At 47.7% G+C, this 24,601-nt stretch overlaps 1 protein-coding gene across 1 annotated transcript in view; it reads right to left on the reverse strand.

Moving 5' to 3' along the window:
- Nucleotides 1–24,601, reverse strand: part of PIP4K2A (phosphatidylinositol-5-phosphate 4-kinase type 2 alpha) — a 192,654-nt gene that overhangs the window by 38,507 nt on the left and 129,546 nt on the right. Inside the window, exon 4 of the mRNA XM_043563146.1 lies at nucleotides 14,346–14,498. Coding sequence (XP_043419081.1) covers nucleotides 14,346–14,498 — 153 coding nt within the window. The remainder of the gene's footprint in view (nucleotides 1–14,345; nucleotides 14,499–24,601) is intronic.

The following is a 24,601-nucleotide window of genomic DNA, read 5'->3' on the forward strand; positions in this document are numbered from 1 at the left end:
AGGAAAGTTAGGTTTTTCCTCTCTTTAAAATGAAGGGAGAGGGCGCCTGGGTGGCGCAGTGGGTTAAGCGTCCGACTTCAGCCAGGTCACAATCTCGCGGTCCGTGAGCTCGAGCCCCGCGTCGGGCTCTGGGCTGATGGCTCAGAGCCTGGAGCCTGTTTCCGATTCTGTGTCTCCCTCTCTCTCTGCCCCTCCCCCGTTCATGCTCTGTCTCTCTCTGTCCCAAAAATAAATAAAAAAAAAACTTAAAAAAAAAATAAAATAAAATGAAGGGAGAAAGAAAATTGCAAAAAAAGCTCTTTTAGGTCCTTGAGATGTATGTGAAATCTCTAGGACGTGAACAGCACGAATAGTAAGATTCCAAAATTGTAAAAATTGTTAAGATCACACACGTTGTGCGTATTTACAGGGAGGAGCCTGGAAGAATGGTCACCACGTATTAATAGTGGAATGTTGGGTAATTTTGCTTTCTTCCCTTTTTTTAAAAAAAATTATATCGCTTGAATTTTTTCATTTTACAATGGGCATTGTATAACAACAAAATGCCCTTTCAAACATTTTAGTGGTAAGCACTGTCAATAATCAACTCCGATAATATTTAACCATCTTAAGAGAAAAAAAAAAAGATCTTTATTTTTATCATTAAAGATGGACAGCATCAGAAAATGAGTTTGACTTGTGCCACCCAGAGCTGTGGCGGGTTTTAAAGATGTTCTTGCCTTTGTTTGTTTTTTTACCATACTGACCCTGAGCCACACATTTTAATTTGATACATTTTTCTGAGTAGAATGTCACTTGAATTTGTTCTTAATTTGAAGTCAGATCAGTGGAACATTTTCTATTTGTCTCCTTTCAAAAAATAGCAAATTGGGGCACCTGGACGGCTCAGTCGGTTAAGCGTCTGACTTCGGTTCAGGTCGTGATCTCCCAGTTCGTGAGTTCGAGCCCCGCGTCGGGCTCTGTGCTGACAGCTCAGAGCCTGGAGCCTCCTTCGGATGCTGTGTCTCCCTCTCTCTCTGCCCCTCCCCCTGCTTGCACTCTGTCTCTCTGCCTCTCTCTCTCTCTCTCTCTCAAAAATAAACATTTAAAAAAACCCAGCAAATTAACTTGAGTTTTGCGGATACAAAACAGGGGGTAAAGAGCCACTGGTTGAAAAGAAAACCTCTTACCTCTGATTGAAAGAAACAAAAAGGGCTGCTGTCCCTCCCCTCTGAAGAAAGACCTTGGGTGGAGCCTTCAAAACCTGGAGACTACGGGAGTCTACATTGTGTGAACGTGGTAGAAAGACCATGGGTGTGGGAGCTGGAAAGAACGGACGTGCCTCCTGGTGTCTCCGTTTAGCAGCTGTGGGATCTCGGGCAAGCTATTAAATCACTTTTCATTTGAGTTTCGTTTTCTGGAAAATGAGCACCGTAATTCCTACCATGAAGGAGGGTTACTGTCAAGATTAGAGATGAAAGTATTTCGAAACACTTCACACAATGCCTCGTGCTGCCCTACATTCTTCCTCCTCCTGCAGGCGACAGTGGTAATAGTAACAGTTCTTCTCATTTAAAACTCTCCTAAGAGACTTCACCGCGGCACCTGTCGGCTTTGTCCTCCAAACTCACTGGCAGGCATTGGACTGGCGTCTACTCTGAGACAGGCTCTGCGTCGCTATTTTGGAGGCCCCGGGGGGCATGTCCCCAGCCCTGGGGGTGGGGGGTGCACACCAGTTTCAGTCTGGCTGCTCAACCCCTCTTTCTGCTCGGATTAGTCTCGTCCTGGCCCATCTTTTACAAGTCTTGCCGGTAAATGAAGTCTTTTTAATCAAAATCTCTGTGTAACGGGGCGCCTGGGTGGCTCAGTCGGTTAAGCATCCGACTTTGGCTCAGGTCATGGTCTCGCGGTTCTTGAGTTCGAGCCCCGCGTGGGGGGGCTCTGTGCTGTCAGCTCAGAGCCTGGAGGCTGCTTTGGATTCTGTGTCTCCCTCTCTCTTGCCCCTCCCCTGCTCATGCTCTGTCACTCTCTCTCAGAAATAAATACACATTAAAAAAATATCTTTGGGGGGGGCGCCTGGGTGGCTTAGTTGGTTAAGCGTCCAACTTGGGTTTGGGTCATGATCTCATGGTTTGTGAGTTTGAGCCCTGCGTCGGGCTCTGTGCAGACGGCTCGGAGCCTGGAGCCTGCTTCGGATTCTGTGTCTCCCTCTCTCTCTGCCCCTTTCCTGCTCACACTGTCTCTCTCTCTTAAAAACAAATAAACATTAAAAAAAATTTTAAAAATATTAAAGAAAAAATCCGTGGAAACCCACAGAGCACCATGGAACAGAGCGGATACTATTATTCAGGTTATGAACATGATAAAGAAACTCTGAATACTGTACAGGAAATCATCAAGGTTCCCCCCCCCCCTCCGCCCCATGCAGATGATATCCTACAACTCCTCTACCTTTACAATTAAATAAATTACTGCATATAAAAATCAGATCAGTTTGATCTGCATCTCCCAGCTTCGACACGCACTTGCGCTCAAAGGCACGTTCATCTCCGAGGCTCTCTGACGCACACCTGGAATAAACACAGAACCACATCCCATATTCAAGCCTATCGTATTAGATTCCAGGATCGACAGGGCAACAGTCGGTGACAAAGGTTTAGGAAGCACTTATGGGTCAAAACTTGACAGAAGAGCAACTCTACCCACTAGCTGCATTTCTGGGGAGAGATTACACGGTTTCCTTACAGGAGAGGGACGTCCGGCCGGCTCTGTGAACGCGGGGGCCGGGGGACCGCCGCTCTGGCAGGCGGGTCGCTGCGCGCGGGAGCCAGCACGAAGGGGCCTGAACGGTCATCCTCTCGGGTTTTCACCAGCTGACCCAGGAAATGCTGCACACCGAGGGCAACACCAGTGGTCGCGTGTGCAAACCACGCACACCAACTACCGGGGTAATCCCACATCCGGGAGACTGTCAATGCTCGGCGGGAGCTGTAGCTGGGCCCTTTGCACGACTCAGCCGCGTGGCGCTGCTAACCCCCCGCCCTGTCCGGTTCCACATTCACTAGCTGTGTACCCTCCGGGGAATCACTCAACCTCTCTGTGCCTCTGCATTTAGAGAAGAGGGGTGACAACAGTACTGAGGGCACAGGGTCTTTGTGAAGAATGGGAAGGCCAGGGGAATGGGACTTGGGGGGACTGACTGCCCTGGAGTCAGGCCACAGCAAGATGAAACCAAGACCCTGGGGGGAGGGGCGGAAAAGGGAGTGGGTACAGAGGGAGGGAGACTTTCTAGGGCACCTGATGTGTTCCCCAAATGCTGAGAAATGGGTTTTATTTTATTTATTCAAAAATTTTTAAATGTTTATTGTATTTAAAAAAATTTTTTTTTCAACGTTTATTTATTTTTGGGACAGAGAGAGACAGAGCATGAACGGGGGAGGGGCAGAGAGAGAGGGAGACACAGAATCGGAAACAGGCTCCAGGCTCCGAGCCATCAGCCCAGAGCCCGACGCGGGGCTCGAACTCCCGGACCGCGAGATCGTGACCTGGCTGAAGTCGGACGCTTAACCGACTGCGCCACCCAGGCGCCCCAATGTTTATTGTATTTTAGAGGGGGGGGAGAGGGAGGGAGAACAAATGGGGGAGGGGCAGAGAGGGGGCCGGGGGACAGAGGATCCATAGCGGGCTCTGTGCTGACCGCAGGGAACCTGATGGGAACCTGATGGGGGCTTGAACTCTCGAACTGCATGATCATATTCTGAGCTGAAGTCAGAAGCTTACCTGACTGAGCCACCCATGCAGCTCTGGATTTTATTTTAAATACGTGACAGGGACTCCCAATTTCAATGAATCTTCACAGAACAAAGGCTTTCTAAAAATGAATAGTTTTGCATATGTATGTGTGTATGTATTTGTTTATAAAGTTAGGCGATATTTTTGTAAATATAAAATAAACACTAACAAATTGTATTTCTCTCTCACGTTGCTTTTAGGATCAGAGGCCTGAGCCCTTTCCCTTCAAGAACTTAAACACCATTGACGAATTTACACCACAACGTGGACAAAAATGCTTCAAAAATGATAAGAAAGGCGTGCACTAGGGGCACAATAATATTGTGTGTTTCTTTAATAACCAATTCTCTCTCTTTTTTTTAAATAGTTAAAAACACCCCTGGCATCTGCTAGGTATTAATTTCTTTTTTTTTTTTTTTTAACGTTTATTTATTTTTGAGACAGAGAGAGACAGAGCATGAACGGGGGAGGGGCAGAGAGAGAGGGAGACACAGAATCGGAAACAGGGTCCAGGCTCTGAGCCGTCAGCCCAGAGCCCGACGCGGGGCTCGAGCTCACGGACCGCGAGATCGTGACCTGGCTGAAGTTGGACGCTTAACCGACTGCGCCACCCAGGCGCCCCTACATTTATTTATTTTTGAGAGATACAGACAGAGCACTAGTCGGGGAGGGTTAGAGAGAGAGAGGGAGACACAGGATCGGAAGCAGGCTCCAGGCTCTGAGCCATCAGCCCAGAGCCCCACGCGGGGCTCAAACTCACAGACCGCGAGATCGTGACCTGAGCTGAAGTCGGACGCTTAAGCGACTGCGCCACCCAGGCGCCCCTGTATTAATTTCTTTTTAACACTGTTGACTCAATCACAAGATAATCTAAGGAAACCTTTGCTCCCTCCCTTCTACAGGCTTAATTTCCAGATGACGAGAATGGAGAAATAACTTAATTCTGAGGATGACTCCTTAAGAAAAGTGTAAGTATTTCTTTCACGTTCAGCCACTGTCTGGCTGTGGCTACAAGGCGGGCCGTCCCCGGGCACACGGCTGTTCCCTACCTGCTCTGTTGCAACCTCGATCTACAGACTCAGAAACTGCGGTACCTGCCGCAGCCCGGTGGACTCCTTTCTAGAAGTCGCAAGGGTCTGCAGCCTGTGTCCTCTGCTACTCAAGGTCCCGAGGGAGATGGGGCCACCAACGGACCAAACTTCTGGCCATGCTAATCATCCACGTGTGGCTCAGAAAGCAAGAGCGCGCATCAGCCAGCAGAGGGGATTCTTCCCCGAGAGCGAGGGCCGAACGTACACCATCCCTTCAGGGTCTCTCAAATATGGCATTTTTCGGAGACATTCCTCTCTGGGGCATGACGGCGGCTGCTCTGGGTCACCTGCAGCCTAGCTCTTCTCTCGCGTCGGAGAAGCTCGGTCTGGCGCCCGCACCGGTGGCTTTCAAATGCGTGCAACTCCGCAATGACCCTGAGTTTTCATCTGAATAGGCACTGAACGCGTCCTCTCCAAGTTTAAAACAGTGAACTCGATTGCCATCAGTTCTTACTATGCTTTCTATATGGAGCTAAGACATGACAGTTATTCTTGGGCTCAGCGTCTGTATTCTCAGTGTTACACTTCCCGCATTACCTACGTTTGCATTTTAAAACATTGTTTTTATTAAGTATTTTTCACGCTTGTATTTTCATGGCTGGATGCCTCCTGTTACCTGTTATTTATCACAGGGTGGCTTCTGTTTTTTTTTTTCAAGAGGACTCTCAGGAACTTATATTTGCTGGCAATGTTTTTGTCTGCAACTGTGTTTTCAACACTCACAGTTTTTACTTTTTTACGTCCTCTTTGAAAAAAATGTGCTTGCTGGGGAGCATCTGAGTGTCTCAGTTGGTTAAGCGTCAGACTCTTGACTTCGGCTCAGGTCCTGATCCCGTAGTTCATGAGTTCCGGCCCCGCATCGGGCTCCACACTGACAGTCTGGAGCCTGCTTGGGTTCCCTCTCTCCCTCTCTCTCTGCCCCTCCCCAACCTGCACTTTCTCTCCCTCAAAATAAATAAACATTAAAAAAAAAAAATGTACTTGTTGGAGGGGCGCCTGGGTAGCTCAGTCGGCAAAGTGTCCAACTTCGGCTCAGGTGGTGATCTCCCAGTTTGTGAGTTTGAGCCCTGTGTCGGCCTCTGTGCTGACAGCTCAGAGCCTGGAGCCTGTTTCAGATTCTGTGTCTCCCTCTCTCTCTGCCCCTCCCCTGCTTGCGCTCTGTCGTCTCCCTCTCTCAAAAATAAATATATGTTTAAAAAAAAATGTACTTGTTAGAAAAAAATAATGTATTTGTCTGGGCACCTAGCTGGCTCAGTCGGAAAAACATGCAACTCTTGATCTTGGAGTTGTGAGTTCAAGCCCCATGTTGGGTGTACAGATTACTTAAATAAATAGTACTTTAAAAAAATGCAATTGTAGGGGTGCCTGCGTGGCTCAGTTGGTTGAGAGGCCGACTTCAGCCCAGGTCATGATCTCACGTCTTGTGGGTTCGAGCCCCGCATCGGGCTCTGTGCTGACAGATCAGAGCCTGGAGCCTGCTTCAGATTCTGTCTCCCTCTCTCTCTGCCCCTCCCCAACTCGCACAGTGTGTGTTGTGTCTCTCTCTCTCAAAACCAAACAAACATTAACAAAAATGTATAAAGGATTCCATGGGGTAACCAGTAAAACTAAATTTTATCTCTTCATCGAGAGATAAAGCTCTTCAGAGAGCTTTTTCCTATATAGCTACAGGTTTGCTAGAACTGTAACACAATGATAAATTAACACGGTGAAATCAGAAATTTTAAGTCCTATAAAGCCAAACAACCACAACAAGGTCTCCGTCTCCTTTGCTCTTAGGCACTCAACAAGAATAACAAGTCTTATGAATCCCCAATTTGTTGCTCCTCTCGTGCAAAATGAAACGCCATGAAAAGACCCACAGCCGACTGAAGGTTTCAGCCGAGAAGGTTCTAAGGGATGTCCCGCAACAGATCAGTATTTATAGCTCTGCATGCAAGTGCGAACCTGGGCTCTTGGCTTTGGAAATTGCTGTCATTATCCTGTTTCACTCATTCTTCTAGAGGCTTGGAGTGACCATTTAATATAGCATCAAATTAACACTTCAACGTAAAGTCTCGTTTCATTTAATGTTTCTGAAAGGGTAAATTACCCGTAATGCTTATTGTGCCTCTGGCTATGCGTATAGATCACTGCGCCAACAAGAAAGAAAGAAAAGAGAGAAAGAGGGGGCGCCTGGGGGGCTCAGTCGGTCGAGTGTCCGACTTCGGCTCAGGTCACGATCTCACCGTTTGTGAGTTTGAGCCCCACGTCGGGCTCCGCGCTGGCAGCGTGGAGCCTGCTTAGGGTTCTCTCTCTCCCTCCCCCACCCCCTGCCATTCATGCTATGTCTGTCTCCCTCAAAAATAAATAAACTCAAGTAAGTGCTTAGGGCATTTTTTCCTGGCTACAATGAAAATGCAGAATGGCCGTTCCAGCTTCATCCTAAGGAGATCTGAGACCTTACGGCCCCTCCAGAACCACACTCGACGGGAGGCTGAGCTGGTCAAAGAAGGCAGGTTCCAGAACCATCCTCTTGCCCTCCAAAGAGCCAGGAGCCGGGCCCCGGAGGCCCGTGCCTAGGACTGGGAGGTCAAATGCTTCAGCAGGGGTACCCGGGAGCCAGGCCAGGAGGAGGAACTGGGGCCAGAGAAGTTGGGTTGTGTAGCAGGAAGGGCAGGGCGCTACGAGGTGTAGATCCTGACAGAAACACGTTGTGCTCCCCGTTCACCTTCTTCGGCACAGAGAAAGCTCTCTGGACGGCACCTTGCCTAAAGGCAAGCTCGGGGACCCTCTGGAGATTAAGCAAGGAGCTCACCAGGACCACCAACGACGAGAAGGCAAGTGTGGCGGCCCTTGGGGAAGGCCTTCCCACCCAGCGGTGGAGCGCAGTCCGCGGCCTTGTTGGCAGGCTCCTTCTGCGCCTGCCTCCCTGTCACTCTGGCCCAACGCAGGAGCTTCTCGGGGGGAGGGCTCAAGAGCACCGCACCAGTCGGCCACAGCTTCACTGGCCTGCACGGCGGTCTGACTCCCCGTCTGCCCAATCCTGCCCCTCCCCCCTCCCCTCCCCTACCTAGGTATGACCCCTAGTCTGCATCTTGACCCCAGACTGTGTGGGCTTCTGCTTGGGAAGGTTGCTCTGAGGCTTTCATCTTGACTTAACTTATATATTTTAAAAATTTTTTAATGTTTATTTATTTTTGAGAGAGAGAGCACGAGCGAGCACGAGCGGGGGAGGGGCAGAGAGAAACAACAAATTCAGGTTCCCAGAAATTACAAAGGTTGGGACTATCAGAAAGAGAATTCGAACAGCTCTGCATAAAACACTTAAAAGACAGAAGATGGGGGCGCTTGGGCGGCTCGGTTGGTTAAACGTCTGACTCTTGATCTCAGCTCAGGTCTTGATCTCAGGGTCGTGAGTTCAAGACCCGCGCTGGGCTTCATGCCGGGTGTGAAGGCTACTTTAAAAAGAAATACATTTTTAAAAAGTCAAAAAAACTAAAAATAAAGAATGCCATTTCAGACATGGGCATATTACAAGCAACTATCAGGAATGAACTGGCAGATATTTAAAAATGGAACTTCTGGCAGGAAAACAGAATTATAGAAACAAAAAGCATTGGGTAGGTGAGACAGGGGAACGGGACAGTATAGCTGGATCAGGTACGGCTGAGGAACTTCCCCGGAATCTCACGAGCAGAGATGTTTGCAGGTGGAAAATGACAAAGAGAAGTGATGAGCCGTGGAGACCAGAATGAGAACGTTCTAGCTGTTACAGAGGCAAGAGGAGAAAAGACGATGTATAAAGAGAAAAGGTCGGCGGAATTTCCAGAAACTGGAGAAGGATCTGCTGCAGGAGGCAGGTGCCGTGAGTGGGTTGGGCAACTCCCCGGAAACCCGAGACCCAGTGTGTACGATGCCGGGAGCTGGGAGCCGGGAGCCCGGGAGGCAAGGGCTCTGAGCACCCCATTCATTAGCAAGCAGCAACTCCCCACCTGCAAAGTGGAGCTGGGGTGGGGGGACCCCCTGGGGACCCCAGAGATGGCAAAGGCCTTTCCTGATGTTTCTGGCTGTTTCTAAGACCAAGAAATGCGTCTGCGGCTTCTGAGGGCAGAGGCCCTGCTGGGAGCTCAGAGCTCCCCGGCACCTCCTGGACTTAAAGCTTTAATGTCCTTCTCAAATTTTAACAGACCTCTTCTCCAGACAGGGAACCAAAAACCCAAGGGCAGACTCGGGAGTGTTCCCCCAGTTCTAGAAAGGAGATACTGCCCTGCCGCCTCAGAAGCTTCATCAGCATCACCTGGGAGCACGTTAGAGACGCAGCATCTCAGGCCACCTGAGACCCACGGAGTCAGAATCTGCGTTTGTGTGGGAGGCTCGAGTGCTGGGTCTAGAATCAAAGTCTGAGAAGCAATGATGTGGTCTGTAACTGTTTCTCCTGTGCCAACACTGGTTGTTTTAACAGCTGGCTTTTATGGTGCCTGTTTTCTGGGTTTTCCTCTACCCGTGGCTCACTCTTCGAATGATAACGCCGACACCACTGTCCTTCGTGGGAAGGTAAAAAGATACGCGTCAGAGAGGGTCCAAAAAAAGTCCAGCATTCACTAAATCCTCCGCTGAGATGTGAGGTACTCGCATCACACCCAGATTCAGCTCAAGTTACTGACTGTTTCCCAACTGCCAAGGATAAAAAGGGATTTGGGGGGGGGGGGGTTACCTTATCAATTCTTTCAGTTGATCATTTCAGTCATTTGAAATAAAAAAAGAAGCGCTTTTAAACCCTGAATTGCAAAAACTTAAAAGATATTCTTAGGCATTTCTTGATCATTTATACTAACTTGTTCCCTCTCCTGAAACTTCTAAAATTTTACTGACACTGACTCTGAATTTCAGTTAACGCTGAAGGACAGAAGACCAAAACTCCCAGTGAATTCAAGCCGGTGGGAAACAAAGAATCACTCACTGAAAGAGGAAGTAAGACATTCAAGTAGGTTCTTGGCCATTTTTTCCCCCCCTTTTCGAATGCTCTCTGACACGGTCGGGCCAGTCAGCTGATAATCGTCACTTACGAGACCCAAGTTTACTCTAGCCTGACAAAATCCGAAGATGGCGTTGACACCAAAACATTGGGTTATTTTCCCAAATAAAACAAAGAGAAAACCAAATAAAGTAAAAGAGACTTGTAAGTGTTTCCTTTGCTAAAGAGACATTTCCCGCTGGTCTGAGAGACGACGCTGAGTAGAAATTAGGGTAGGATTTCGGCCGCATGTCAAGACTAAAAAGCAAGACGCCAGGACTTGGGAAAAATTCGAACTCCTTGTGGTTTGAATCCTCATTTGAATCCTGCAACAGGACCACACGGTATCAGACACCAGGCCCCCCAGTGGATCGAAAGAGTTCACGGGTTTCAACACCGGAAGGGAGTAGAACAGAATTTATCTTAGTCGTTTGTTTAGCACGGACCATACACCAACCTGAGCAGGTTGTAAAAATCAATTCGCCTAATTAGCACAAAACCTAAGGAGGTTGGTGCTTGATGAAGGAGGTTCTGTGATCCAAATTTTATAGGCAGAGAAGCGGCAGGGAGAGGTTGGGTAACTTGCCCCAGGTCGCGTAGCTGGTCACAGGCAAAAGTGAGCACACAGCTCCGCAGTCCGAGGCTTGAACCCTCTCCCACACCGCATGGCCGGGGAGGTAGGCTCGTCAGAAGCTTAATCCCAGGAAAAATGTATTTAAACATCTAGCGATGTTCCACTTCTCCAGACACTGGCCTGGTCTCTGACCTTCCAGACCATAGCTGCAGCTCTGGGGAGATTTCATCAGAACGGAAAACAACGAAGGAAAAGAGAAGGGAAAAGAGAAGTCAAAGGGCCATGCCATGACCACAGCTATCAGCAAGTCCATCCGTTTATTCCACAGGAGACACCCTCTCGGAGAGCCGGTCCCGTCCGTTGACAGGTAACGTGAACAAGTCTCATTGCTTGTCTACTAGCCCAGGCGGTTCAGAAGCACAGCACATTAGAAGGTAAAGGCGGCGAAAAGCAACACGAAATGGAAGAATTGTCAGTTGCCGCTAAAGCAAGAGACAGAAATTTATGACTCCACATAAATCCCAGAGTTAGTGTAGGCCTACTCAAAGCGGGAAGAAAGGCCTGACGTGCACCTCAAACGCCTCTGAGCGTCACTGAACAGAGAACCACAACTCCTGGATTGCAGATGACGCGGCCCGGGTCTGATCGCCCGGAACAGCTACCCAGGGGCACGAGCAGGGCTGAGCTCAGCACCATGGAAAGTTACCCACAGCTCATGGGAAGGTGGCCTGGGAGAGGAGCAGCGTGAAGAAGGTTCAAGTTCGGTCTGGAGGAAGCCAGGCCGGCAGAGGGCCGGGGAGCCCGTGCAAACTGCCCCCTCCCTGGCACGATGGTGTCGATCCAGTGTAATTACCGTCTGGTTTCAGCAGCCTACGATGATGATTTTTCTTTTAAAGCCCTAGGAAATTCTGTGCTGCACGGCTGTTTGCAAGGATGACGTTTATCGTGCCACATGCCCCCTCTGTGGAGTGCTCCTCAAGACAGCGCTGTCTGATCTTAATACCAAGAACAGTTGTGTTCCTCCTGAACAACCGATCCATCTGTACCTTCAGGCACAGCAGCCGTGTAACTGACTCACTCAGGTTTCTCTTTCTGCTTTGGATGCGAGGAAACTGCGGTCTACCGGACCTCGTGCTACCAAGCACGCTGGTCACCACGGCATGACACCTTCGGCTCATCCCACGCTCCGTTTTGTGCCTTCGCCCTCTCCTTCCCTCTTCTATGTTCCCTTTCTTCCCACTGATTCTATCTTGTATTTCAAACTTCCTTGAAGGCCACCTTACATCCTTTCTGGAATTAGGTCAAGAGTAAGACCGTGAACAAATGAATGAATGAATGAATGAATGAATGGAACTCAGGTGGGGACACTGAGGTTCAGAGATCGCCTAAGTAGCCATTTCATAACAAGCTAGGATCTATGTCTCCTGCCTTTCAACGTCACGTCCTTTACATTAATTGTGTTAACAATGGTGATTCTCAATGATCAAGACGCTTTATATCTAAAAATACTATTTCTAAGAGGAAAGAAAAATCCAGATGTTGGCTAATTGAGACTTTTCTGGATGAAGAACATACCGAGAAAATAACAATTTTCTAGCAGCGGAACGGAAGGAAATCTTGAGCGCTCTGAAAGCCCCGGGAGCACGTCAATCGATTTGTTTTGATCCCTGACGTATTTTATGTAATACTAACACTATGTCAGATCTGCATGTTAGGGTACAGGGACTACCCGGGAGAGAACGTTTCAAACAGTGATTTCTGTAAAGTCAAAAAAATTCTCAACTCAACGTTGTCATCGAGGAGTTGATGCTTGAATTGTGTGTCACCTTTTACTAGAACAGTACCAGAGTCATGTATCAGAAGAGTACGTTTTCATCAGTCACTTGAGGTATCACTTTGCTTTGAATGTTCTGAGGCAATTTAGAGAAAGAATAAAAAGAGTGTCTAAGTATGACATTAAGTTCCAGAGGGGGGCACACGAAATAGTAGACAGCTTAAAAGGTGAACAGGTAAACGCTGCCTCTTACAATCCAATCCATTCCGAAACGAGTGCCTTAGTGTTTCCCCCCTCGCCTGTACTATGCCGGCATTTTAAAGCGCCCCTCATATTGGGCAATAGCATAAATGCTCTAGAACAAGTTTCAAAAGGAACAGATGTTATAAAAGATTTTTTAGATAGGAAATGAATTTACAGGCTGACTAATGTTTTTGGAAAACAAATCAGGCGCAGTCCCCCGTTTCCTGAAACAGAATATAGCTCAAAGATGTTGACAGATTTCACTGCCAGCAGAATGCAGTCGATCACATTTGCAAAGATGGGAGGAAACAGCAACTGTGAAGAAATGATCCACGAGGGTCAGAACATCGTGCGTGACCATAAAGTAAGGAAGCTGACTTTTATTTTTTATTTATTTATGTATTTAAAAATTTTTTTAATGTTTATTTTTGAGAGCGAGCGAGCATGAGCGGGGGAGTGGCAGAGAGAGAGAGGGAGACAACGAATCTGAAGCAGGCTCCAGGCTCTGAGCAGTCAGCACAGGGCCCGACGCGGGGCTCGAACTCACGAACGACGAGATCATGACCTGAGCTGAAGTCGGACGCTTCACCGACTGAGCCACCCAGGCGTCCCGGAAAATGACTTTTAAACAGACATCTCGGGAGCTCACAAGTCCAAAGGAGCACTGCCATCAACACAGTCACCTTAAGAGGCGGGTACAGGGGCGCCTGGGTGGCGCAGTCGGTGAAGCGTCCGACTTCAGCCAGGTCACGATCTCGCGGTCCGGGAGTTCGAGCCCCGCGTCGGGCTCTGGGCTGATGGCTCGGAGCCTGGAGCCTGTTTCTGATTCTGTGTCTCCCTCTCTCTCTGCCCCTCCCCCGTTCATGCTCTGTCTCTCTCTGTCCCAAAAATAAATAAACGTTGAAAAAAAAAAATTAAAAAAAAAAAAAAGAGGCGGGTACATAATGATGGTTCAGAATCCTTTGGTTAACACAGGCAGGGCCCTCAGCACTTTGTCTGACTATCTTCTGTGCAGCCAATCGTTACCTGGAGGTATTCAGGTAAAAAAGCAGGACTCTAAAAGCGTGTGTGTGTGTGCGCGCGCACGCGCATGTACGTGTTTTAGCGTGTGGTTCAAACACGAGTTCTGAGGGGGACCGCTATGATGTTGTAAGCAACGCTTACATTCACGCCACTGTTGTGTGACTTAATGAGAATGGTTCCCACCACCATATATTGAGCTCCTAAGGTATGGCAGACGGGGTGCTCAAAGTACCTGGTGTACATTCTCCCGTTCAACCCTCGGGACTCCAGAGTTAGGTGCTGTTATTATCTCCACTGTATAAATAAAGGAAGAAAAGGAGGCTCTGAAGTCCAGAAGTCATGTGGTTAGTAGGCGACAGGGCTGGGATTTGAACCCAGGATTGTCTGATACTGGACTGCATGCTCCTATTCCACAGTAAGTGGAAAAGCCTTTTGAAACAATTTTCTCAGAGTGGGGTGGACCTTTCTGGGGCCAGGACAGGAAGAGACAGAGAAAACAGGACAGGATTTGGACATGTAAGTGAATAAGTCCTCGAGAGGTCAACACCTAACTTCTGGCATGGGTGAAACACTTCTGAAATGTTGCCAAATCTTAAACCGAGTGATTTTAAAATCAGAACGGTCATCATGAAAACTATTACGGAGAAGAGTTTCACATGAAGAATGTTTTATACATAACTAATGATCTTCCTCGTATAAGAATTCCTAAATGTTATCAGTCATCGGGCCACAGTAATGTTAAGAAACCCAGCTAGAGGGGACTTTTATGCCAAATGTGTTCTCATCATTTCCTACCTAGGTCTTTGGTCTTGGTCCTAATTCATCGTGACTTTCAGTTCACTTTCTCAAGAGTTTCAAACACAGAAAAATTACCTGGTGGTATTTCTTCAGGATGTTGTGCATTTCGGCCACGTCTTCGCTTGTGATGGTCTTGATGATGTATCTCTTGTCATAGGAAGTGTGGAATCGGGCCCCGCTGCGTGCCTGGGAGTCGTTGGGAAGGGGTGCGCTCCTCGTCAAGGAATTCTTCCCGTTGGGATAAAGTTGGAGGGAAGAGGAAAGAGACTGGTTAGAGGCGTGGCTTTCTCATTTGCAGGTCACGTGCTGTCATCACAAGTCTTCAAACACGGTTACGTTTGGATAGGGTGACATTATATATTCATAGTAACTCAAGCGGGTAGTCTTTCAAATGTAATGCAGACAGCTTGGATCCGAACTGTGCTTCTAATGTCCTTAAAGTAGGCAAATCCTAGAATTACAATCAAAGTTATTGTGTTCACCTTGTTTTTTAAAAAAAAAAAAACTTTTTAAAATGTTTATTTATGTTTGAGAAAGAGACAGAGAGAGTGTGAGCGGGGGAGGGGCAGAGAGAGAGGGAGACACAGAATCCGAAGCAGGATCCAAGCACAGAGGCCGACACGGAGCTTGAACCCGCGAGCCGCGAGATCGTGACCTGAGCCGAAGTCGGACGCTCAACCGACTGAGCCACCCAGGCGCCCCTCACCTGTTCTTTTCTGAGTGGGACAGGGCTCGGATTTTCTTCTGAATAAAATTAGGTTCCAGTCGTGAAAACCTTTTTTTTTTTTTTTTTTTTTTTTTTTAATATTCCCTGAGTGGTTTCCTTATAGGACAGGTATTCTCCTAAACAGCAGGTGCAAAGCATTTCTTTCTCCTAATTCTGGTAACATCTCCATGAAATGGTTACTATTATCACAGGTTTACAGATGAGGAGACGGGAGAAGAGATGGGTTGATCATTGGGCAAAGGTCACATGGCTAGTAAGGGGAAGAGCTAGGATCCCATCTCCAGGGCTGCTGGCTCAGAACCCCCCAGGTTCTCAACTAGGAAAACTACTCAAAACTGTGTTGTCTGCGGCATGCCTGGGGAGGAGCCGGGGCAGGTGTATTCTAAACTAGCTCCTCCAAAGATTCTGACTTGGTCCACCCTCCACCCCCCCCCCCTCCCCTTCAGCCACTTTTGAGAACAACTTAGCTCCTGGAGAGTGGATGAGGAAGGGCTCTCGGAGCACCAGTTCATTCCAGTATCTGGGTCACACTAATGGCACTCTAGCTACATAAGCCTACCCTGACGTCTCCCCTCTTCTCATTTGTGACTCTCCTGTTTGAATCTCCTGTTTTCTTTTTTCTTTTTTTTAAGATTTAAAAAAAAATGTTTACGGGCACCTGGGTGGCTCAGTCAGTTAAGCATCGGACTTCGGCTCAGGTCATGATCTCATGGTCCGTGGGTTCGAGCCCCGCGTTCGGCTCTGTGCTGACAGCTTGGAGCCTGGAGCCTGTTTTGGATTCTGTGTCTCCCTCTCTCTCTCTCTCTCTCTCAAAAATAAATAAAACACTAAAAAAATTTTTTTTCTAATGTTTCTTTTTTTATTATTAAAAAAATTTTTTTTAATGTTTTTATTTATTTGTGTGAGAGACAGAGTGCAAGCAGGGGAGAAGCAGAGGGACAGGGAGACACAGATTCCGAAGCAGGCTCCAGGCTCTGATCTGTCAGCACAGAGTCCGGTGTGGGGCTCGAACCCACAAACCGTGAGATCATGACCTGAGCCGAAGTCGGACGCTTAACCGACTGAGCCACCCAGGCCCCCGATGTTAATTTATATTTGAGAGACACAGAGAAAGTGTGTGGGAGCACACCAACAAGGGAGGGGCAAAGAGAGAAGGAGGCAGAAGATCTGAGCCACCCAGGCACCCCAATCTCCTGTTTTCTTGACCTCCCCCACTTCCCCCACCTTCTCACACTGCTCACTCAGCCGACTAGGATAACCTGTAGCATCTGAGAAGTCTGGTCCCCACCCCGGCTACCTGTGCTCCTCAGTGTTGCCCTTCCTGCCCTGCCTGGCCCCACTCGGCTGCGTCTGAGGGATTCAAAGGCAAAGACCCTTTCCCCCTCCAACTTCCTCTCTACCAGTGGGCACTCCAAAGCCCCAGTGAATGTCTCGTTAAGGGGCAGACGTCTTTAGAGAGGCAGGGGATATCACTGCATCATGGAGTTTCAAGGGGAGAGTTCCTCTGTGTCTGGTATATTCAAGTCTCCTTATCCTTTCCTTCCTTTCTAGATGAAATCCAGCAAGGTTTGGCTATATGAGGCAGAATGAAATTGCGGGGGCAGAGTAAGACCTCCTGAAGGTCCGCCTCGGGCTGAGGGAGGGTCTCCCAGGCTGGGTGCTGATGCCACGGCAGCGCACCGTGCTGTCCTGTGCGTCTCGCTTGCGATGTGGCGGCCACACCTGTCAAGTGCAAAGCCAGTGCTGCCGATTAACTGAATTTGCTTTCCTCAGCCTATTAGAAACTGGAGAGAGGGGGGGAAAAAATCGATGCAACTTGCAATGACTTTACATAGCAGGATTTGGCAGTGTTAAGTCATTCTTAAGACCACTGAAATTCATTAGACCGAGAAGGATGGAAATAATTTTCACGATGAAAATGGCCATATTGATAAAGAGTTTAATTCTCAATCACGTTTTTCTTTCTCCCCTCAAAAAAAAAAAAAATTCTCCTTAGTAGAGTAAAAAGGAAGAGAATCAGAGTGAATTTCCCCTTTAGGGGTTTTAAATGCTAGCAAAAAAAAAAAAAAAAAGCAGTCATTGCTACTGGCTAATGGTCTCACATTTTCCTCCCACACGTTAACCTGCAGAAAATTATTCCAAATAACTCCTTTCAGGAAGGGGGTGGGGTATATAGTAAAGGGCACCTGTGTTCTGCAAAGGACAGAATTAAGGCAGCATATTTGCAGATCGCTTTCCTAGGTGTTACAGAGGCCACTGGGAGGACAATGCAATTGAAAGCTGCACACTAAGTGCTTCTCAAACTTTAAGGAGCAACCAAATCACCTGGGATCCTGTTAAAATGCAGGTTCTGACCCAGCAGGCGTGGGGTGGGGCATCTGAAGCAGATGGGGCTGTTCACAGCAGGTCTGTCGCCCGTGGGACAATCAAGGGTCCACTGCACGGTGGCTATGACGTGTTTTGTGTGTTCTTAGTGCGTAAAGTCATTACACACTTACCTGCATGAACACCTTTCCCGTTATATTCTGTGCAACTCTGCTTTGATTAAAATGGGAGGCTTTACGGTGAGGATGAAGAATCGATTGCGTCCACTGTATTAATTCATTAAAGGAGTGTTTCACTATGATATGTACAAGGCAGCGTCTGAATTTCCAAAGGGCTGGAAATGATTCATCCAATGAGCAGTAACTCCTTAGCTCAGACGCTACCTCCTTGCAAATTCTGTCTTCCCTGTCAGTTTCAAATATATTGACAAGCATTTATTATAGACTCTGTATGAGCACACTGCCCACGTCCTAATCCTGGTCATAACACTTTACAAATTCTAATCTTAATTCTGCCTCAACTCAGTTTTTCAATAATCACGTGAGTGGTCCCAACCTACAGTGCCTACTTCCACTATGTGTAAGGATTTTTTTTTTTAAGGCTCTTCAGTTTCAAATCATCAGTGAAGTTAGGAACAGATACTTGTCACAGTTAAGAATGTACCTTTTATAGTCACTATGAATGTAAAAAGACAGGGAATCAAGTTCACCGAACGACCTAGACAAGCAGAACATCAGAAGAGAAAACACAATTTATACAAAATGCACGATCCTTGGAATGACTCAAGCACTTGGGAAAATCCAACTCATTAGTTCATATTTTATTTTCACAACATTCCTCTGAGATAGGAAAGGTCAGGTGCATTTTCCCACTTGAAGATAACCAAACTGTGGAGTACAACGGAGTCAAGTAATAATGCCTAAGCCTCCTGCCGGAAGCTTCCTCTGAGGAAGCCAGAAAGGGCAATTTTTGAAAAGACTTTTGACATTACTTAACATCATCATCATCGACTTTCTGTGGTCTTTGAAATAAGGTAGGAGAGAGAGAGAGAGAGAGAGAGAGAGAGAGAGAGAGAGAGAGAGAGAGTGTGTGTGTGTGTGTGTGTGTGTGTAAAGGCAGTACTGTGTAATGGTAGGGAGCCGGGCTGGAACCCACTACACGTTCCGTCACTCCTCAACCCTTGGATGTCATTTAGCCTCTCTGAGCCTCAGTTTCTGTGTTTGTGAACTGATGGAGAATAAAGCAGGGGAGAGGGGGAGCTGAATGAGATGTCTACCTCAGACCTTTCATAACTCTAAGAACGTCTTTACTCAAAGGCATGATGTGCCGCTCCAGGAACCGGAGATTCACCTCGGAGGGTGAGTCTGTATGTTTCCCAACAAAGTCCAGTCAGAAAAGTACGCCCACTCAGCAGGGGCATGATGATGGTTTAGGACGTCTGGGCCATGATTCAACAGGGGGTGGCAATCGTTCTTAGGGGAGCATGAAACTGACACTTCGCTGATTGCAGATGGGCTCAGGACAATTTCAGCAAGGCCGAGAAAAGGGGCTGAGGGGAGGAGGTCAGGGCTGCGGGCCGACAGGACTCGCTGAGCGGCCTCGGTACAGTCTGCTACCTAGCAAAGCTGAATATTGAAACTCTTCAGTGCGCTCCGCTCTGTCCCAAAGGAAAAACGGACTGTAGAATCACACAGGACGCTTGGTGAGTTTGCGAGGTCAAGACGAGGAAGGCCCGAGAGAAGCGGAGCTTGGGATGGCCTTCAGGAGCCCCCAGAGGGGCCCTGTGTGTGTAAATAATTCTCTTAATCCAGGAGCACGACAGCTGGAAACAACCTTGGAGATTATTCCAAGCCATCCCATTACAGGCAAGAAAACAGAAGCCCAGAGTGGAAATGACTTGCCTGCCTCAGTGCGTTAACACCTCGGTGGGATGAGGTACGTGGGGGGGCCCTGCAGGGGCAGTCGGCCACCATCCCTCCCGGGCTGGAGAGTCTGGGGGCGCGTCAACAACGGGACTGTTGACACAGATTCTTCCGTGGTGACAAATGCCTTCTAATCACAACTTAAGAGCACGGGCGAACTGGCCCCAAACCAAAAGTGTCTTCAGGTTTGCAGTTTCGCCAAGGAAAGGTAAATCCTCGGTAACAGCTTCGACGCGAATGCGGCCCAGAGTCCTCAATTCGCACTTTTATTAACATGTGTATTTATGTATCCTGACTCATCCTAGGGCTGTTCGTTCCTCGACGTGGGGGAGGACGGGTAGGAGTAGGAGCCGTCTTCTCTCCAGGCAAGAGCGGAAAGTGATGGATGTTTGTGGAACAGGTTTCGGGGCAGGGAAAGCATGTGTGGCTGAGTCCCGGGCTTGGAGTCAGACAATCCAATGGCACAGAGGGGGCTGGGAGATGCCTGAGCACTCAGTATTTCTGCCGGTCCCGTCCGTGCACTGGGGTGACAGCACCAATCCTGAGATTTCTTCACATTTCTGACCAGGTGGCGTAGTTCATTGTGCCTGTTTTAATCAGTCCACACGTTCTGGGAATTGCTGGAGGTTCTCATTCTCTTTTGGGGACTGGCTCCTATCTTTACAGACTGCCCCATCCTCTGTCTTTCCCTGCTTAAAGCAATAAGGGTTTTCTTGGCAAAGAATGCCAAGGCTGAAAGAAGTAATCCTTTCCTCCGGGAGTGCTAAACTCTGGCTCATTCTCTACAATGCTCAACTGGTAAGGAAAGAAAGAAACAGAAAAAGAAGTTAAGGCGAAAATCTGCAAGCTAGGACAAGATCTGCACGGAAGAAAGAAGGTCTAGCTGATGGCACCATTTAAAAAAAAAAAAAAAAAATCTTTCTAAGGGCACCTGAGTGGCTCCGTCGGTTAAGCGTCCGACTCTGGGTTTCAGCTCACGTCATGATCTGGCGATTTCGGGCTCTGTGCCGACAGCGCAGAGCCTGCTTGGGATTCTCTCTCTGCCCCTTCCTCACCCATGCCGTCTCTCTCTCTCTCAAACTAAGTACATAAACTTAAAAAAAAAAAAAAATTCTTTCTCATCTGGACCACCTGATTTAAAGACCAAGTCTGAGATGAAAGTCTGATCTAACCAAAGGCCTACAAAGCACCACTTCTAGGGCTGGTTCAGACACCTTCAAGGTAATTCCTATTTCCAAAATAAAAAACTTACTGTCAGCAATGTTCACCCTGACCTACCTGTCCATGTGTATGAGAAAGCTGCCTAGAGTGTGGAGCTCTGCTCTCATTAGAGAACAGATTCCCTGTCAAGGACAAAGCTTAGAGAGTTATATATTCTGAAATAAGGTGTGCTTAAAAAATTCAAAATCTGGGATTCTGAACCTCTCAGTTCAAAAGTGTGAACATGCAAAACAAAGTGACCTGGGGATATCTGGGGTCAAAGTCACAACACAATATAAAGGCAATCCAGGGCACTGAGTGTGTGAAATGTCCATCCCATTACATATTCCCAAGTCTAGAAGCCATCGGAAGAGAACGCATTATCACCAACCTACTAAGTACACACTCATCAGAAGATTCTGAACGTCGAGACCATCTCTCTGTGTTTACTTTATTCATCCGTCTATCTAGTTTCCTCATATTTCCTCAGGCTCACATTAACATAAGCAGAGGCCTGATGTTTCAAGTTCCAAACAGCGCTGATGAGGAAACCAGGAGACGGTATAACATGGAATTGGACACGGGAACTTTAGAAATCAAGACTATGAATTTGGACAAGTTATTTAAGCTCTTTGTGCCTCAGTGTCCACATCTGTAGAAAGGTAATAATGATGAGGATAATGATAATACCAATCAAAAGTTTGCCTGGGGGGTTAAATTAGAGAATGTAAACTTTTTATAATAGTGCCTGGAATACAGTAGTACTCAGTAAACAGTAGCTATTATTATAAATAGTAAATTTCAACTTGGAAGCTACTTAGAGGGGGGCAGACTGATATTGACAGATGATTCTGCAGGTTAGGAAGTTAAGAATGAAGGATTTATAGAGGTGCCTGGGTGGCTCAGTCGGTTAGGCGTCTGACTTCAGCCCAGGTCAAGATCTCACGGTTCATGAGTTTGAGCCCCGCGTCCGACTCTGTGCTGACAGCTCAGAGCCTGGAGCCTGCTTAGGATTCTGTGTCTGCCTCTCTCTACCCCTTGCCCACTCACACTCTGTCTCTCTCTCTCAAAAATAAATAAACGTTAAAAAAAAAAAAATGAAGGACTCATAATAAGTTCTTCTAATTTGCTCTTGATTCCTCCTGTCCCCATCCTGGCCAAGCCTCTAGTTTGTACCCAGTGAAAATTGAGAGCCACACACTCTCCATTCACCTTTGCAGGTTATTTCCTACAGCCCTCCATAACAACCACTTATATTTTTACAAAAGAACTTAAAACATTTTATAAGGAACTTTCAAGTTGAAAATTCCCAACCCGCAAGGTCTTTCTCCTGTCCTTGGCCCCCGCTTACCTCCACCAAAGGGGAAGGGGGCGGGACAAGTCTCTAAAGAAATAGAAAGGGGTGGGGGGAGGCAGCTGGGGGCAGTGGGTGCCTCCTTCTTGAGGGGGAGGAAGGGAGGAAAGTAGGCTGGCTGAAGATGCCCATGAATCTGCAGGAATAGCAGGGGTGGGGGGGGGAGGGGATGGACTCAGGGTAGCCCAACGTGCAGGCCTCCGTTGCCTCTGTTACCTCGAGGGAGAAACAAGAATAATGAAGGGTGAGCAGGTGCCGGCTAAAGATGAGGGCTTGAGGAGAGGAATGGAGGTTTGGAAAAGTAACCTTGGAACTGATCGTCCGGGAAGTCACCCGTGTAATAGGTTGGCTTCCCACGAAACCACAATCCCATTCAATGCGGGGCCTTAAAAGACTCACTTTAATATTCAAAATATGAATGAACAGACCTTGGTACGGCGTCACCGCCCATAAGGTCTCAGCACGTATGACAGAAATAGAGCAAGTCAGAAGTTAAGGGCGACGAGCCCGCCCAACTCCCCTCCCCCGCCCCTCACTCTGTTACCTGATTATCTGCAAAGAAAGTTGGACTTCATGTCTCTAGGTTTCCTTCTCGCTCTCCTAGTCGCTATTCAGTGATAGTTACCGCTGTTAGCTTGTAGAGACATAGGAACGGATAATGATTTGCTATCAGTTTAGGGTGAAATCTAATCATAAATGGAAAACTAACTGCTGTGTTCATTGGCTACCCCTTTCTTCTATACATGTGTTAGCTTCATATTATAAACTATGTAACGTTTTAAATTCACTTGTTCTAAATGGAAATACCGTCATCACAACGCCCGGCCCTCAAGAAAAAGGCAACGGAAATCAGTGGTGGAAGGAAAAAACAAAATCATATACTGAATATAAACGAATCTTAAACCGCGAACATTCTTCTGTCTTCATGGCGTTACTGAGCTGTAACTCACATACCACACAATTCACCTACTGCAAGTTCAATGGTTTTTTGTTTTTGTTTTTTTTTTAAGTATATATCCAGAGTTAACCATCCCCGCAATGAATTCTGGAACATTTTCATCACCTCAAAAAGAAGCCTGGACCCGTTAGCAGTCACTCCCATTCTGACCCGCTCTAGGAAACCACAAATCCACGGTCTTCTAGATTTGCCTGTTCCGGACATTTCATAGAAACGCTCCTACGGGACAGAGGCGTGTGTGACAGAACCGAACTTTCTTCTTGCAAGTCCCTGACGTGACCGACGGTGCTGGCTGTAGCCCCTGGGCCGTCTCTGGGCGAGTGAAGGGACATTACGGGCGCCCTGTCCTCGGTCCAGTGCAGGGGATACATGACAGCCAGCAGATGTTGCGTCGTGGGGTACTTCTGGGCTTGCTGGGGAGTTGGGGGCAGAAGACAAAAACTGAAATTCTGGGGCAAAGCTATTGGAGGCAGGGCGGGTAGCAATCTGACAACTGAGCCCAGTTTTGCTTGCCTATCTTGCCAGTTGGTAAGTGAACTTTTTTTCAGCACCTCCATTTTCCACAGCCACATATATTACGGATCGTACAGCACCCTGTCCCCAAACCTCAAGAGCTGTGTTTGAAGCTCCAAATATACCATGTCAGCCCTCGGCAGGGAATAAAGGAAGATCATGAGAGATACGGCTCCCTCTTCAGCGGCCTTCGTGCGCTTCTAAATGGAAATTTGTCATCATTTCCCTTCAGAAAGGGATTAATGGTGCCATCCTCCCTCCCCACTCCTCTACAGTCTACACTGAAGAGGTTTGTTTCCTCAGTGGGAGGTCCGGGGTTGGGGGCGGGGGGGGGGGGGGGGGATGCCCAGAAAAGTGGAGGAAATGTAAAGGTCAATTTGATTAGCTCATTCTTAGCGGCCATCTTCTAATGTCTCTCATGAAAATGTCATGATTTAGCAACCATTACGGTCCCCTGTGCATTTTTTTTTTTAATACCCAAGCATTTTGAACACTTAATTCTCCTCGTCTTAGGCATTTTTGGTTTCTTCCCCCTCCCCCCCCGCCCCCATTTTGATATGGTTTGCATTTCTGTTAAAACTCATGGATGGAGAGTTGTTTTCTTCTTCTTTTTTTTTAATCAACAGAGAGGCCGCTTAAAATCAAGCCTGTCATGCTCCAATGTATAGAGGCCACCATCTCACAAAGAGAACGTGTCAATATTGTATATAAGAGCCTCGGCGACTGTCATCTACTCGAGATGACTTAATAACACATTCAGAGAGTTGACGGCTGGCAGGGCCTCAGCAAACATCGCATCCTTCTCCCTCATCTCACAGATGAGAAAACTGAGACTCACCGGGAGTAAGTGACTGGACGTAGCCACAGCCAACAGTCACTGAAGATCCAAAACTCAAACCAGCCCCCTTGCTCCCAGGAAACGCTCTTTTTTCCTAACCCACGCTACCTGTTTCGGGGACTTGAAACCTGGAAGCCGATCGCTCCCTGCGGACAACTCAGGATTATGATTACATGCCTCGAATCACAAGGCGGGGAGCCAGGAGCAACCCCCCAATGAGGCTGCTTTCTGGGTTTGCGTTTGACAGATCTGAGAAAGCACAGATGGTCCTCTGACCTCGTCAGAGGGGGAAAGACCAACACGCTAACTTGAACATCATCATCAAGGATTTATTAAATGCCCACTGTGTTCAAAGTCGTGTGCTAAGCTCTTTGGGAATTTCAAAGGAAGTCTGAGCTGTGATCCCAGGCGCAGAGTGGCTTTCATTAAAAAGGGGAGCAAGACACATTGCAATTTAACACTTATCAATAATGAAACGGCGGAGAAAAGAACAC

The sequence above is a fragment of the Prionailurus bengalensis genome, chromosome B4, assembly GCF_016509475.1.
Source record: "Prionailurus bengalensis isolate Pbe53 chromosome B4, Fcat_Pben_1.1_paternal_pri, whole genome shotgun sequence".
NCBI classification, from domain to species: domain Eukaryota; kingdom Metazoa; phylum Chordata; class Mammalia; order Carnivora; family Felidae; genus Prionailurus; species Prionailurus bengalensis.